At 33.5% G+C, this 13,986-nt stretch overlaps 1 protein-coding gene across 1 annotated transcript in view; it reads right to left on the reverse strand.

Moving 5' to 3' along the window:
* Positions 1 to 5,758: 5,758 nt before the first annotated feature.
* The window catches only part of cdi (serine/threonine kinase), a 409,485-nt gene continuing 401,257 nt past the window's right edge, over positions 5,759 to 13,986 (reverse strand). The window contains exons 4-8 of the mRNA XM_073958754.1: positions 11,520 to 11,718; positions 11,358 to 11,443; positions 11,026 to 11,281; positions 9,158 to 10,950; positions 5,759 to 9,091 (exon numbers count right to left, since the gene is read on the reverse strand). Of these exons, the coding sequence (XP_073814855.1) occupies positions 7,996 to 9,091; positions 9,158 to 10,950; positions 11,026 to 11,281; positions 11,358 to 11,443; positions 11,520 to 11,718 (3,430 nt within the window). The 3' untranslated portion in view covers positions 5,759 to 7,995. The remainder of the gene's footprint in view (positions 9,092 to 9,157; positions 10,951 to 11,025; positions 11,282 to 11,357; positions 11,444 to 11,519; positions 11,719 to 13,986) is intronic.

Genomic DNA, 13,986 nt, shown 5'->3' on the forward strand with positions numbered 1-13,986 from the left:
TGATATGGTAATGGCTAAAAATACTTTTTTTTTTGAATAAATACATTTTCTTAAGATTTTTTTTGTTTAAAAACGACATTGGAAGATAAATAATTTTTGTTTGTTTGAGAAACGTGATTGATTTTATATTATGTTATTAAATGGACGAATTCAAAACTAATTTGAGGGATTGTCCCCACTTTTCTTAATGTATTATGACTACATGTAGGTATGTATATATTTAAATATTGTGGTTAAATTTAACATTTTATTCCGATTCGTCTGATATTAATGAAATGTTATGTATTTATGCATGCTATATGAACATTTTCGGGAATAATTGTTTTATTTGGTTATATTATTTATATTTATATGTATATAAAATTGAATTGACTATATTTATATTTATTAATTTACATATATATGCTTGTTCTACATGTAATTTTTAATATAACTTAGAAGGACTATATTGGGTCCTATGTCTTCATTTTGTTGTTGTTTTTAATTCATTACCATTCAGAATTTCAGTCTTTATTTATGTTGTCCATTTCATTTTCCTACAATTATGCCTAAATAATATATAATTCATTACGACTTAATGGAGATATGCTGATTTTAAATAAAATATTGACAAGAATAGTATTTAAAAACCATACAGTGTGGATTTTTTAATCAAATAAAATTGTCTTTTAAGCTATTAATATACAACTAAAGAAAATTATATATCCCTGAGAGAGAACAAAAACAAAATGAATATTCAAATTTCATGTTTAAAAAATTAAGTTCTGATTGTGTATTGTGCAAGTTATAAGAATGAAAACTGTATAAAAAACATGAACACAAAGTAATAACTATGACTGCCTGTATAAAACCAAAACTCCAAAATTGTAAATATTAATTATTTTGACGATTGTTTAACGGTAACACATGATCCCGAAGTGTTTTTAATAACATAGTTATTGGTATGACCCATTAGAGATTTTGTAAGAAACAATGTACATGTCGTTTTTATTGTCCAATAGATATACAATAACATTTAACATTTGGTCGTTTTGCTCAAAGAATAGAGCTTATGGATAATAGGTATATCTAAAATAAAGAAAAAAATCAAACTTGGTCAGCAAATATTACTGCAGAGAGATCGACCGTTTTATGTTTTGTTAACGATATTTGCCCAAGACGGCATCGAGCATACATATTTTTCATTTTTAGGAACTTAGCAACTGCCGTAGAATTGTTGGGGTTATGATTTTTTCGGATTTCAACATTTATATAAATAATTTTCTCTTCTCCATGGCCCATTAGGTGAAAATTGTTGCAGTTGATATGGGAAGGATGAAGACTGTAAGCAACACGATTGGATATTCAATTATAAAAAATTGTGTAGTGTGGATGCACACTAGGTGGCTTTTAAAAAATCGACGTCGGATTTTTTAAGGCGGCAACCCCCTATAGTCTATAGTTTTGTTAGATTTTAAGAATGACAAAGTTTGACCACAATTGGAATATGTTAACACGGTATATGTTAAAAATTTTTTATCGGTTGGAAAATAATACCCAGTTTGGCATTAAAACGTCAAATAAATCCTCATAAAGAAGGATTTCGTAAAAATTCGCCTTTGTGCTCAAACTTTGGCAATCTTAAAATTTAGCAAAACTAAACAAATTAAGGGGGTGTCGCCTAAAAAACTGACATCGATTTTATCCCTTTGCGTTAAAACGACTTTAATGCACATGATTTTCAATAGACGAATTTATCAGGGCAATCATGAATATTTCCCTCGGATTTTTTCCGCACGGAAAATAATTTAAGAAGGGAAAATTCTTTAACACTCAATATTTTAAAACGCGAAAAACTACTAGAAACACCTAATTATGCAATATTCTCGCCTAATCGACAAAAATATTACATTTTTGTACTTAAATACGGAAATAAAAAATTGTGAAATTGGGGAAAGGGAACAAATTCCGTACGGAATTTTTATTCATGATAAAATGTTTTTATTTTTTTTTTTAAATTTTATATCCCGAAAATTGCATCCAAGCCCAGTTTTTTTTCAATTTTTATTATCTGTAAAGGCCAAACCTATAACTCTGCGTCAAAAAATACAAAAACAAAATAGATGTATTTCAAATTGAAAGACAAAAAATACCAAAAAAAAATACAGTTTTTCAATTTGGACACATATTAAAGAAATTATGAGTATTTCTTTGCATATAGTTTTTATAGAATTCGACTTTTTCAATGTCCGATATCTACGCAACCGTTAGACAAAAAAAAATCTGAAAATGTACTGAAATGGTTTTACTGAGGAGACAGAGAAAAATAAAGGAAAACAAAAACCACACTTTGATACGCACCCAAGTGGGGAGTGGACATGCTTACTGACATAATGGGCCAAAAGCTCAAAAAATCCTACGGTAAGGCACGTTAACTAACTGAAGGAGTAATAGACATTGGCATAATTTTTGCATATCCTAATATTGGTGATCTATTTCTTCGAGGTACCCTCCATACATGTCCTAGATTGTTTTGAAATGGAGGCAAGTCCATCACTTTTGATATAATTACCCTAAAGCTACACATATTCACACTTCTTCCAAGTATACATCAAATTCGAAAATGGACTATATCGATCCCCTCCTCCCGGTAAAACATTTTAGTTTAAATACAGGATATCCTTGGGGATAAATTAGCTGTCCCCTTACCAAAAATTGTTGAAATATGTCACTTATTTTGATGGGGTTAGCCACGTTTTCCAACTGAATGTTAATTGAACAAGAAACATCTGCAATTCGAATCCCTATTAAATTTGTTGACAATGATTCACATTTATTCGGAACGTTCACAACTGTTAAGATAAATACCAAAATTCTGAAAACGGCCTTAATAAAAACATTTTGGGAAAAAATTCAATTTTTGGTCGAAGGATTTTTTAATATGAAAACTGTGAAAATTAATTCCAAATACATAAAAGAGTGCCACCATGGTGCAATGGTATGCACGCCCGCCTTGCATGCAGAAGGTCAGGGGTTCGATTCCCCGGCTAGGCAACATCAAACATTTTTCAACGGTGGCAAAATACCCCTCAGTAATGTTGGCGGCATTTCCTGAGTATTTCAGTCATGAAAAACTTCTCACAAGTGGTGTCTTAAGACACGCCGTTCGGACTCGGCGATAAACAGTAGGTCCTATATCATTGAGCTAAATATGAATCGGGGTGCACTCATTGATATGAGAGAAGTCTCCCTTGTCCCGTATAGGATGTTGTGGAACAATGTTTTTTTTTTTTTGTTACATAGAAGAGTGACTAGCTAAATCAGTCACCATATATCGAAGCTGGCACGTCCGTTTTTAGTAATCATTTTAGTTTTACACAAAAGTGAAATTTCATGTTGCTACCCACCATCATGTTCTCAAGGAGACGAGTAGCACAGCCCTGATTTGCACGTAAATCATCACTGGCATTTGGTCTGTTCGATAACACAACAATTTGTACCAATTTGTACAAGCTTCTACAAAATGCTGTTCGATAACGAACTTGTTCAATAAAAGAGAACTAGAAGAACTTCCAGGTAGTTGCAAGAACATGCAAGACTTTGAATAGGTATGTAGATAACAAGCATCCCTCACCTTCAGGACGTAATACTATCAATCAGGAAACCATAACGAAATGGAGGGTTCAGATTTCAAGTAATTAAACCATCACTAGTTGGCGTTAGACAACTTCCATGAACTCGATCTGTAGTGGAATTCTGTAACTCATTTTTAGAGTTACCAACAAAAATCGCTAAAATTAAAATGTTTTTAATTTTGGTAATTAACGATATTATTCGGTTAGTTAGTGACCAATTAAAAACTGTCGTAAAGTTCTACCCATAGCAACAATGTTGTCAACTTTTATTTGAACTTTTTATTCACAATTTTGCATTTTAATGTTACCGATTTTTGTCGGTAACTCAAAAAATGAATGATGATATCAAATTGAAAAATGGCGAAAAAACAGAATATATGGATGTACATTAGGAAAAAAAACAAGTAAAAAAGTATCAGTCGGCTTCGCCGACAGATATATACCCTCAGTCTGTGTATATTGAAAAAAAATTTTCCCCAAAAAAATGTATTTACGAGGTTTAAAAATTTTGGTCGTTTGAACCGACAAAAATGTTGATTAGGATTAAAGATACTAAAAGGAATGGATCGACATTGACCATTATGAAAGTGGATCTAAGGCCACTACATATGGTGCCTATGGGGTTTTTACACCCTTCGGGCTGTTTGCTCAAGAAGTATGGACTTGCCCCTGAAAAAAACTTTACCCATCGTAATTGAGGCAGCGAATGCAAGTTGCTTCAACAAAAATCAAAGTGATTCGATAGCAAGTCTTAAAGTGAACTTATCCCCAATTTTGTGTGGGAGGTACCGGATGGTGTGGACAAATATAGTCCATATTTGAACCTGATCTATATCTATATCTGGTAGGTATATTAGGATGTGGAAAGTATGGACCAATGCGGCCACTCCCTTCAAGAGTTATTGTGCGCACAAATTTTCCGAACATTTTCGAACTTTTGAGTAGGAGGTACCGAAAGGAGTGGACCGATATAGCTCATCTTCGAACTTAAACTAAGTTTGGGCAAAATATTACGAAAGCCGAAATTTGAACCGAATCGGTTCATCCGTTTGAGAGTTATCGTGCGCTCCAGCCAGCCACACAGACAGACGGACATTGCTCAATCGACTCCAAATTGTCTGAAACACATTTCGTCCAAACATACTTGGGGTCTAAAACCATTATTTCGATGAGGCACATTTTGCCCGTATGAAAGTGTATATACCCTCGTTTGCATAAATGCTGAGGGTATAATAGGAGCAATATTTATCAAATTAATCTTCATAGTAAATCTAGTGATTATAAATCACCGACCATGGGTTTAAAAATATTGATTTCGTTATTAGAAAAGAAATAACTAAAACAAAAGTATTAACATCTGGACATTGTGGATTTTTATACCAACGGAACTAAGTTGGAAAATACTCATGATTGTATGGCAACAGTGTACTTCGCACTGAAATTTCCCCACTTAAAAAGGCATAAAAAGTCTAGATGCTGAGGTATTTCATCCGACCAAGGTTTTACAGTGGGTCCTCAAAATTGTATTAACCACTAAAATCTGCTTAACCCTCTTTCAAATTCTATCCTTTTCTTTTCTTTTTTAGATCATAAAACTATCCATATCCAATGCTATCAACACATATTTTGTATATAGTTTTTAACTTTTCTTCCACGTTGCTCTTTTTCTACAAAGACATAAAAGTGTAAAGACTAGATAAACCGGATTCTGAAAAGTAATTCAAAAATACATACTATTAAAGAAAACAAGGCATATTAGGCAATTTTTCCGATAGCAATTGTCAGTTTGTCGGCGAGAGATGGTGTTGAGAGGCAAAGGATTCCATATGGCTAACCTTTCCCTCCATCCATAAAACAGACAATCGCCAAGGAACCAAATGTAAAGAATGCAACAGAGAGTAATTCCATATGTTGAAAGATTTGCATAATTCCTTGTAATTGTATGTATTCCATATACTTTTATGGTACACTATATTGCAAAAAACTCCTTTGAAAATCAATTCAATCACTTGCGTTAAATTTTCTATTGACCACTCCGTTTCTTCGTCATGACATATGAGTATTTGTATGATAAGTGCGTTTAAAATAGAAGCCGTAGATAAAACCAAAGTGAAACGAAACATAAATAAAAAACAAAATACAAATAATATTTTCAAAAAATCCTTTATTCTAAAAATCTTTTCAAAAATCCAGAAAAAATAGCAATATTTTCACAATGCTTAAATATAAGAATTGGAAATAAATGAAAAATTAATTAACATTATGGTAAGAAAAAAAAAATAAAATTATAATAAATATCCGTATATGTCTTAAAAAATAAACAGTTTGACAATTAAAGTATGTAGTACTTTTCTTGAAACGCTAAATAAAATTGTTGATTGATGTTTAAAAACACATAATATGGGAAAATTTGTTTCGTTTTTTTTTTCTGTCTTTAAATCTTACATATAAACAAAGTATTAATGTGTTTCTATTTATATATACAAAACTGAAAAAGTAATCATTATTATTTTTATACACAGAACAAATTATAATGAATTTTATATGTTGGGTATATATATTTTTTTACTAAATAAACTTTCATTTGTTTTTCATTATCGCATATTTTAAGTCTTACAACCCCTTTTTACTAATAATACTAAAACAAAACAAAAAATAATAATTATTTTTATTAATCATTTCTAATTGTGTAGAAATTAAACACATTTTTTCTTTTTTGCAATATACAGAAACACAAAATATATAGTTTTTCTTTTTAACATGTTGATATTTAAGGATATACATACATATTCATATATGTTTTGATTTTGTGTATGTAGAATTATATTGAAATTATCATTATCTTATTATTTTAGTTAATAAAAGAAACAATTATGATTTGAAATAAATAAGTTAATAAATAATTTTCAAATAGCTTGGCCATTGTTTTTGTAGAGTATACCCAAAATCGAATGAAATAAAGTTTTGTTTTTTATTTAAAATAATACATTTTTTAGTTGTTTTTGCGTTTTTTTACTTTTCAATAAACGTTTGTGTTTTTTGTTATAAATAGAAAGGACTAGTTTGTTTTTTTAATATTTATAGACTTGAAATGAAAAAAAGTTATTTCCATTAAATGTTTAACTAAAACTTGGAAATTAAATAAATTACACCATATTTGAAACATAAACTATGTACTAAATTTATATATACACATATAGTTTTTACATATTTTTTAGCTTGTTATTCTTACCTTTAAACATAATTACTTTTGGCATTTAAATTAGAGTGTCAATGATACGCCTTTTGTGTGTTTTCCATGTGTGTGTGTTTTTATGGTTTTTTTTTTTTATCCAGTCATGTTGAGTGAGGTTTTCTATGTCAAAGGAGACTTTAGTTTTTATTAATAACAAAGAGACTAGTAAAAAGAAAGCAAAAAATCTAAATAATTAAAAAAGTATATACAAAAAGAAATTTATTATAAACAACCGAAAACTCAGAATACAAAATTCTCCGTTAATTAGTCTTTTAAATTTCCAAATACAAACAGTGTTATTCAATACTAGCCGATCAAAAAAACCTTCGATATATTATGCCTGCCCGTATACTCGATAATTTGTATTAATTATTACAAATGTTGTATAACTGAAAAGTTGCTAAAAAAGTGTTTCAGCAACATTTAGTAAAAATCATCGAGTAAAAGGACAAACCTATTTTATTGATAACCTTGATGTTTTGATATATTTTCTGGCTTTCATAGAATGTTTTCCCACCATTGAAATAAAAAACCAATAAAGTTTTCACTGTTCATATGGTTCCTGTGGTGAGTTAGATAGTTTGTATTAAATGTATTCTTTTTAATTTCAAAATGTTATAACAAATAATTTATAAATTTATTACGATATGCCTTTCACTTTTTAATATAGATCTACAGGAAACAAGAAGAAAAAATAATAAATATAAATAAAATTGCAATAAATAAATAGGAAACAATACAAAATTATCGTTTGTTTTTTTTCTTGTTGGTGAAATACATTAACAATCACACACACATATAGGCATATTTTGTTTTCATAGTTTAGTTGTGTAAAATAATAAGGAATTTTTCAAATAAAGAAATAATAACAAAAAATCATTTATTTTATTCATTAACTTAAAAATAATTCATTGTATATTTTTTTGGATTCAAAGAAACCACAAAGAATGAAAAGGGGGAAAAAGAGGATACTTTACCAATTTTTAGCGTAAATAGTCTTAAAGATCCAAAGTTAACTTTAGAAAGGAAAGCTGAATAAGAAGAATAAAAAGATGGGGAAGGGAGGGGATAGTTTAGAAGAAACAGGGCAAGTTCATTTTTTTTTTTAAAAGGACAATCAATGTTAAGGATATTTAGTTTTTAAGATTAACCAGCACTATTGATTTGTGAACATATTGCTGTCGTTGTACTTGTAGGAGTTTGGGTTGGTGTAATAGAACCAGTCGATGCTGTCATTGCTGCTGTTGTGGCCAATGTGGTTGATGTCCCCACGCTTGCAGTTGTTGTATTGCAATTATTTGTTGCGGAAACTGCAGCCATGGAATTACTGCAACTTACCGCTGTGGTCGTCGTTCCGACACAATTTGCTTGCTGCTGTTGGCATTTTAGTTTATCGAAAATCTGCAACTTTGATTTAACCGCTCCCTCACACACCATCAGACGCGCCTGTGATGGTTTCTTATCCAAATCAAAACAAAACGCCTCATAATCGGAATTAATAGCTGCATGGCGTTTGAAATCGGAATAACGTCTTGTTTCATATGACAAATATGATGAACCTAAAGCTGAAGCTGCCACTGCTGCTGCCATTGAGGACGAGGAAGATGTTGAGCCACTACCACCAGTGGCATTATTGTGTCCCACACCACCCCCACTGCCACTACTAACACTGCCACGTGGTGGCGGCACAGTATCAGGTACTTGCCGTTTCCTTTCGAAATACTCAACAATTTTGGCAATTTGTGCAGAACGTGTACTGGGTGGATAGGCAAATGACCTTTCGTCCCATAGCAATGAATCGGAACCGGCCAAACTGCTAATATCATCTGAACTGTCAGTGTAAATAGAGGAGGTACGATTTTTGCAATACAACAGTTGATTGGTGGCAAAGGGACTGCGCTGCATTAACGAGTGGATTTCCGAATCCAAGGCCAAACGATTAATGAGACCTGCAGTGGCGGCAAAATTGCTATCATTTTGATTACCAGCACCCAACAAGTGATGATGACAGGTGTAACGGCGATGATTTCGTGTGGCATCCGGTAGCTCCAGATCATCAAATGATCGCAAAGCCGCTGCACTAGAAGAGGTATTTATACCGCCACTACTTGTGGTTGGCTCATCGATCAACAGCACCGATGAGGAAGTGGAGGAAGAATCATTGAGCAACTGGTGATGTCCTCCACCGTTTTGTGACGCAGAACTATAATAACAACAGCGGCATAAACTGGCCAATTTGTCACTGCAAAGTTACCAAAAACCAATGATTAAGTTATGTTCTATTATGTCAAGTCATTTAAAATCCTACCTCAATTCTCCATTGGCTCCGACATCCAACATAAGCTGTGACTTAAGCTGTTCAAAGCAACAACTGCTGCCACCACCGCAACCCAAACCTAATGAAGATACACCGGCACCATTGAATTGACGAAATGTTGTTGCCGCATCCGATTCTTCGTTGAAGCACGAATAGAAACCACTTTCTATGGAATCTCGTCGTGTCAGTGAACTTTTTGTGGGTAGAAAATCACTGGGTTTTATGTCATTCAAATCGAAATCTGTACACGAGGATAAAGAGGCGGGTGTTGCAACCATGGGCGCTGATGTTGGTGCAGGCGGTGTTGGTGGCGAAGGTGTTGATGCAGATATTGGCAAATCCTTGGAGGATTTTAAGCCGCCATCACCATCACAACCATCCTCAGAAGAGTTACCATCTTCCATGGCTACCGTCGCCGTTGATACGGCAGCAGTTTGTGCAGCCAGGGCGGCCATTGCCGAACATTGATCTTCGGTAGTTTTAGAGCTACCATTGCCGCGAAATAAGGGATGTGTGAAGAGGGAGTTTGCCCGATACTTGCGAGCAACAGGATTGGGTGCAGGTCGCTCGGCTGAATCATCACTGCTTGATTCGGCATCGGCACAATTGCCACCTCCATCTGCATCTTGCTCCGCATCCGAGTCGTCAACACAGTCATCATCGTCTACCTCGTTGGTACAACACAGTGGAAGCGGTAGTGTTGGCGACAGTTTTAGTTCGATTGCACTATATTTGCGTGACAATTGTGGTGATGTTGGCAAACTCTTTGGTTCATTGGGCGATGTAGCTGCTGCCCCAGCATTCGTTGTTTTACCACCACCAGCAGCATCATCATTTACACCATTGGCGGGTTTTTGTTGCAATGCAGCCACTTCCTTAAAGAAAGGAGCACACATTTCGAAACACGAACTAAACAAGTCTCCAACACCCGCCGCATAAGTTTTCGGATTGGCTCCCAATACCTTTTTCACCCGTCTCAGTTGGGCCAGAGCTGTAAAGGGATTGGATTTGACACCATTGTGATCAGCACGTATGGGTTTGTAGAGGGCATCCTTTAGGCACATGGTCTCAGCCACTTTCCTTAGGGTTAGCACCGGTGGTGGCGACTCACGTGCTTGCGCATGTGCAGCACTTACAGCTGTGGCGCTAGATGAACCACCAAACGGAGGTGGGGTTGGTGAATGTGTGGAAGATCTCTGGCGATTCATTTGATGGCATCGGGCCTTGTCGCTGGGTGTTGTGTGCAGAGGAAAGTGTATTATATTCTCACTCAGGGAGCGGCGATGCTGTTGCATTAGCATTTCTGCTGCAGCTTCGTAACGCTTCGTGGCTCTCTTTACACGATTCTTAACGATGCCATTATCATCGACATCCATTGGGGAGGAAGAACCATTTGTTATGGAATTGCTACGATTTACCTGCTCCGGAAATAAGAAACCATTGTCGCTAACTTCTTTCATGTGACGCGGTGTTATTTGACCAGCTGGGGCGGTTTTAATACAAGGTGTCGTGGGGGCATTTAATTTCTTTGTTGTCAAGTGACGAGTACAACCATTTTTATGGGTATTCGCTTGACATATGTTTTCCGCATCACTGCCATTGGGTGAGCAAGTCATTTCCAAGGAACTTAAAGGACTTGAACTGGCACTGATTGTGGACGAGGAGGATGATGTGGCCCCACCATTTGCGGCATTTCCCGAGCTGGAGTCATGCTCATATTTTTCCAAAAGTAAAGTAAGTTTCTTCGAGGCATCATGAAACGTGGGCCTACTTTTGGGATCGTACTGTAATGGGAAAAAGTAAAATGAAGATGGGAATTAATGGAATATACAGTGCGATGATAGTTAAAGAAAACTTACTATACAACAATAAAAAGCCAGTCTTAAAAATACAGGTGGTGTGTCCATGGGACACAAATCAACAAATGCCAAGTAGTCCAAACCAAATGAATCGCTACGTGGCATTATATCAGGATCTGCTTCTATTCTAGCTATGATCTCACAACAAATAATACCAAATGAAAAGACATCACTGCGTTCGTCATAAAATTGATTTTTCAGGCATTCAGGACTAACCCAATACGGTGAGCCAACATAGTCTAAACGTGTTTTGCGCCTAAGGGGGGAAGGAAAAGACAATAAAAAGGAAATTTTAAAAATTAGAAAAATGTAGATATGTTTGTATAAATTACTTTTTATCGGGAATTTTGGTGGCCAAACCAAAGTCACCGACCACCGACTCAAAACGTCCACCGGGTAAATTTCGTATTAATACATTCTGTAAAGAGGAAGGGAGAGAAACATACATATCAAATGAATATTTCTTTTTCAAAATATATTGTGTCTTGACTTACTTTACTCGTTAGGTCTCGATGGAATATCCCTGCATCATGGACATAGGCCATACCACATGCGACACCCAATGCCAGTCTTATTTTTGCTGCAGCCGTTAAAACGACTTCTTTGTTTGCCAATAGCTGTTCCAATGAACCACCATTTATGTATTCAGTTAAGGCATGCAATTGTCCCTCTTGTACACAGACACCCATAAAACTGGAAAGGAAAAAAGTATGAAAGAGACATATGTTAAATAGGATTTGGTAAAAGTCTAAATAATGGGAAATATTTAATCAAAATTGAATGAAAATTAGAAAATTTACAACATAAACTTTTGCGGGAAAAGTACAAATGTTAATTTTTTGGACATTCATACAGAACTCAGGCTCAAACTGAAATTACTCTGGTGTTTTTAATAAAATGTTGATTTTTAAACATTGCTGAATGTTCCTGTCTGTATTGAATTACAAATGTTACCCTAAAAAGAATCAGCGGTGTTTCTTATTTTTTGTAAACCACATTCCATTGGCATGGTTTTGGGTATCTCCCAGAATTGTGGTCTCTCAAGACCAACTCAATGCCCTTTCGTGTGTTTACGGAATTTTTAATATGTACTGCGATACCAAAGTATTTAAATTTACATTTACTTAATGACATTAAAATTTATTACATTCGCAAAAAATAACCTCAAAATTGGGAAAATTACAAAATAACAAATTTATTATTTAATAAAAACGGTAACACCAAAGAAATTAATTGGTCTGAGAAAACGTGCTTGGAATATGGCACATAATAACGTGCGGTGAACTGCTAAATACAAATTTGTCAAGTCAGTCAACCAACCAGCCAGCCAGTCAGTCACCTCATAAATAATTTAGGTTCTTAAATTATGTAAACAACTGTAGATGGCGGTCTGGATTTTATTAGCACTTCTTAAATATGGCAATTGTCAATTTTGTTAATCAAAATTGCTTATAAATATTTAACTATCATAACTTATAAAAGTGTCCATAAAACGACAATGAAGAAGAAGAAGCAAAGAACTTTTAACGCATAATCGCCAAATAATCTTTATGATATTTGTATGTTCGTGTTGGAAAGAAGTGTTTATCGGCCAAAAGTTTGTGTGTTATTTTTCTTTTGTCTTTGTTATTTTGGATGTCTGGCTCATTTTTATTGACATTTGATGGGGATTACAAAATTGTAATATAAAGAAATAGTAGAACGGATTAGAAGATTGTAAAAAATACCGGCAGTTTTTTTTTTTCATAAAATAATAATTGAACAAAATTTCAAAGCCTTTCAAAGCCACGTTTATACTATACTTGGTTTAGCAAATCCAGCGGATTTAAGTTGTCATTTTCATACAATAGGTCTGTACGATAACTCAAAATTTTTTACAAATTCGTACAAATTTTTACTGAATGCTGTTCGATAACAAAATTATCCAGCAAAAGAGAGCGAGTTTGGAGAGATTTTTGAAGAGTTTGGTGACTGAGAACTTGCAAATTTTTACTGGGAAAATTTGTCCCGTAAAAATTTGTAAGTTCGGCCAGCTGACTTTTAATCAGCTGTTAAATGTAACCAACTTGAAATGTTAACATTTGTGACCACGAAAATTTCACAATTTCAGATTTTTTAGATTTTAAAGCATTGTGGATAGGATTACTGCTTTAAGGAAGTCAAATGCAATTTTAAAATATATGTTTTTGTTCCATTTGGTTTAAAATATCAAAAGAAACAAAAACAATTTTCATACATTTTCGGAAACAGCTGATTTTCTTGCAAGTTTTTGCAAAATGTTGTTCGATAACTTTCTGCAATTTTTCTTGCTTGAGTAATTATTGCTGGGAAAGTTATCGTCCACACCTAATATACATACGTCAAATAAATCGCAATAATGCACATAATCATTGAACAAGTGTATAGGCTAAACCAATTTAAGATATTTAGAAAATTTATGAAAAAATTATAGATTTATTTTAAAAATAGAAAAAAATATTTTCTAGTCTTATTGTACACAAGTTTTAATCGTTAGTTTTTGGGGTACACTCTCTATGCCTCTTCTCTCCTAAAAACCCATATTCCATTAGTATCTCAGAGAAAGTGAATAAAATTGTAATTATTACAATATCCGTAAAAATAGAACACCGTTCTCTTTTTTAAAATCCATTTCTCTTTTTTGATTGGAAATTATTTATTTTTAACCTTTGATATTTATTAATTAATGACATGTTACATATTACAAAATTCACCACAAGATGAACGTTGTAATCATTCTTTCTTAAATGCGTTTTAGCATTTTAATAAAATCAAATTAAGTTTACTTTCCTTTTGCTGGTTAATTTGTATCCATGGGAAATCCATTAAAGGTACTGTTGTTGTGTGTAAAATGGGCGTTATATATGTAAACCTGTGAGCATAATAAATGAGTGAAATTTTATTAAGCCACAGGGCACACCGTCTTGTTTTAAGAAAAAAAGT

This window comes from Musca autumnalis, unplaced genomic scaffold (assembly GCF_047663935.1).
Source record: "Musca autumnalis isolate F117 unplaced genomic scaffold, ASM4766393v1 scaffold_1, whole genome shotgun sequence".
Lineage (NCBI taxonomy): Eukaryota > Metazoa > Arthropoda > Insecta > Diptera > Muscidae > Musca > Musca autumnalis.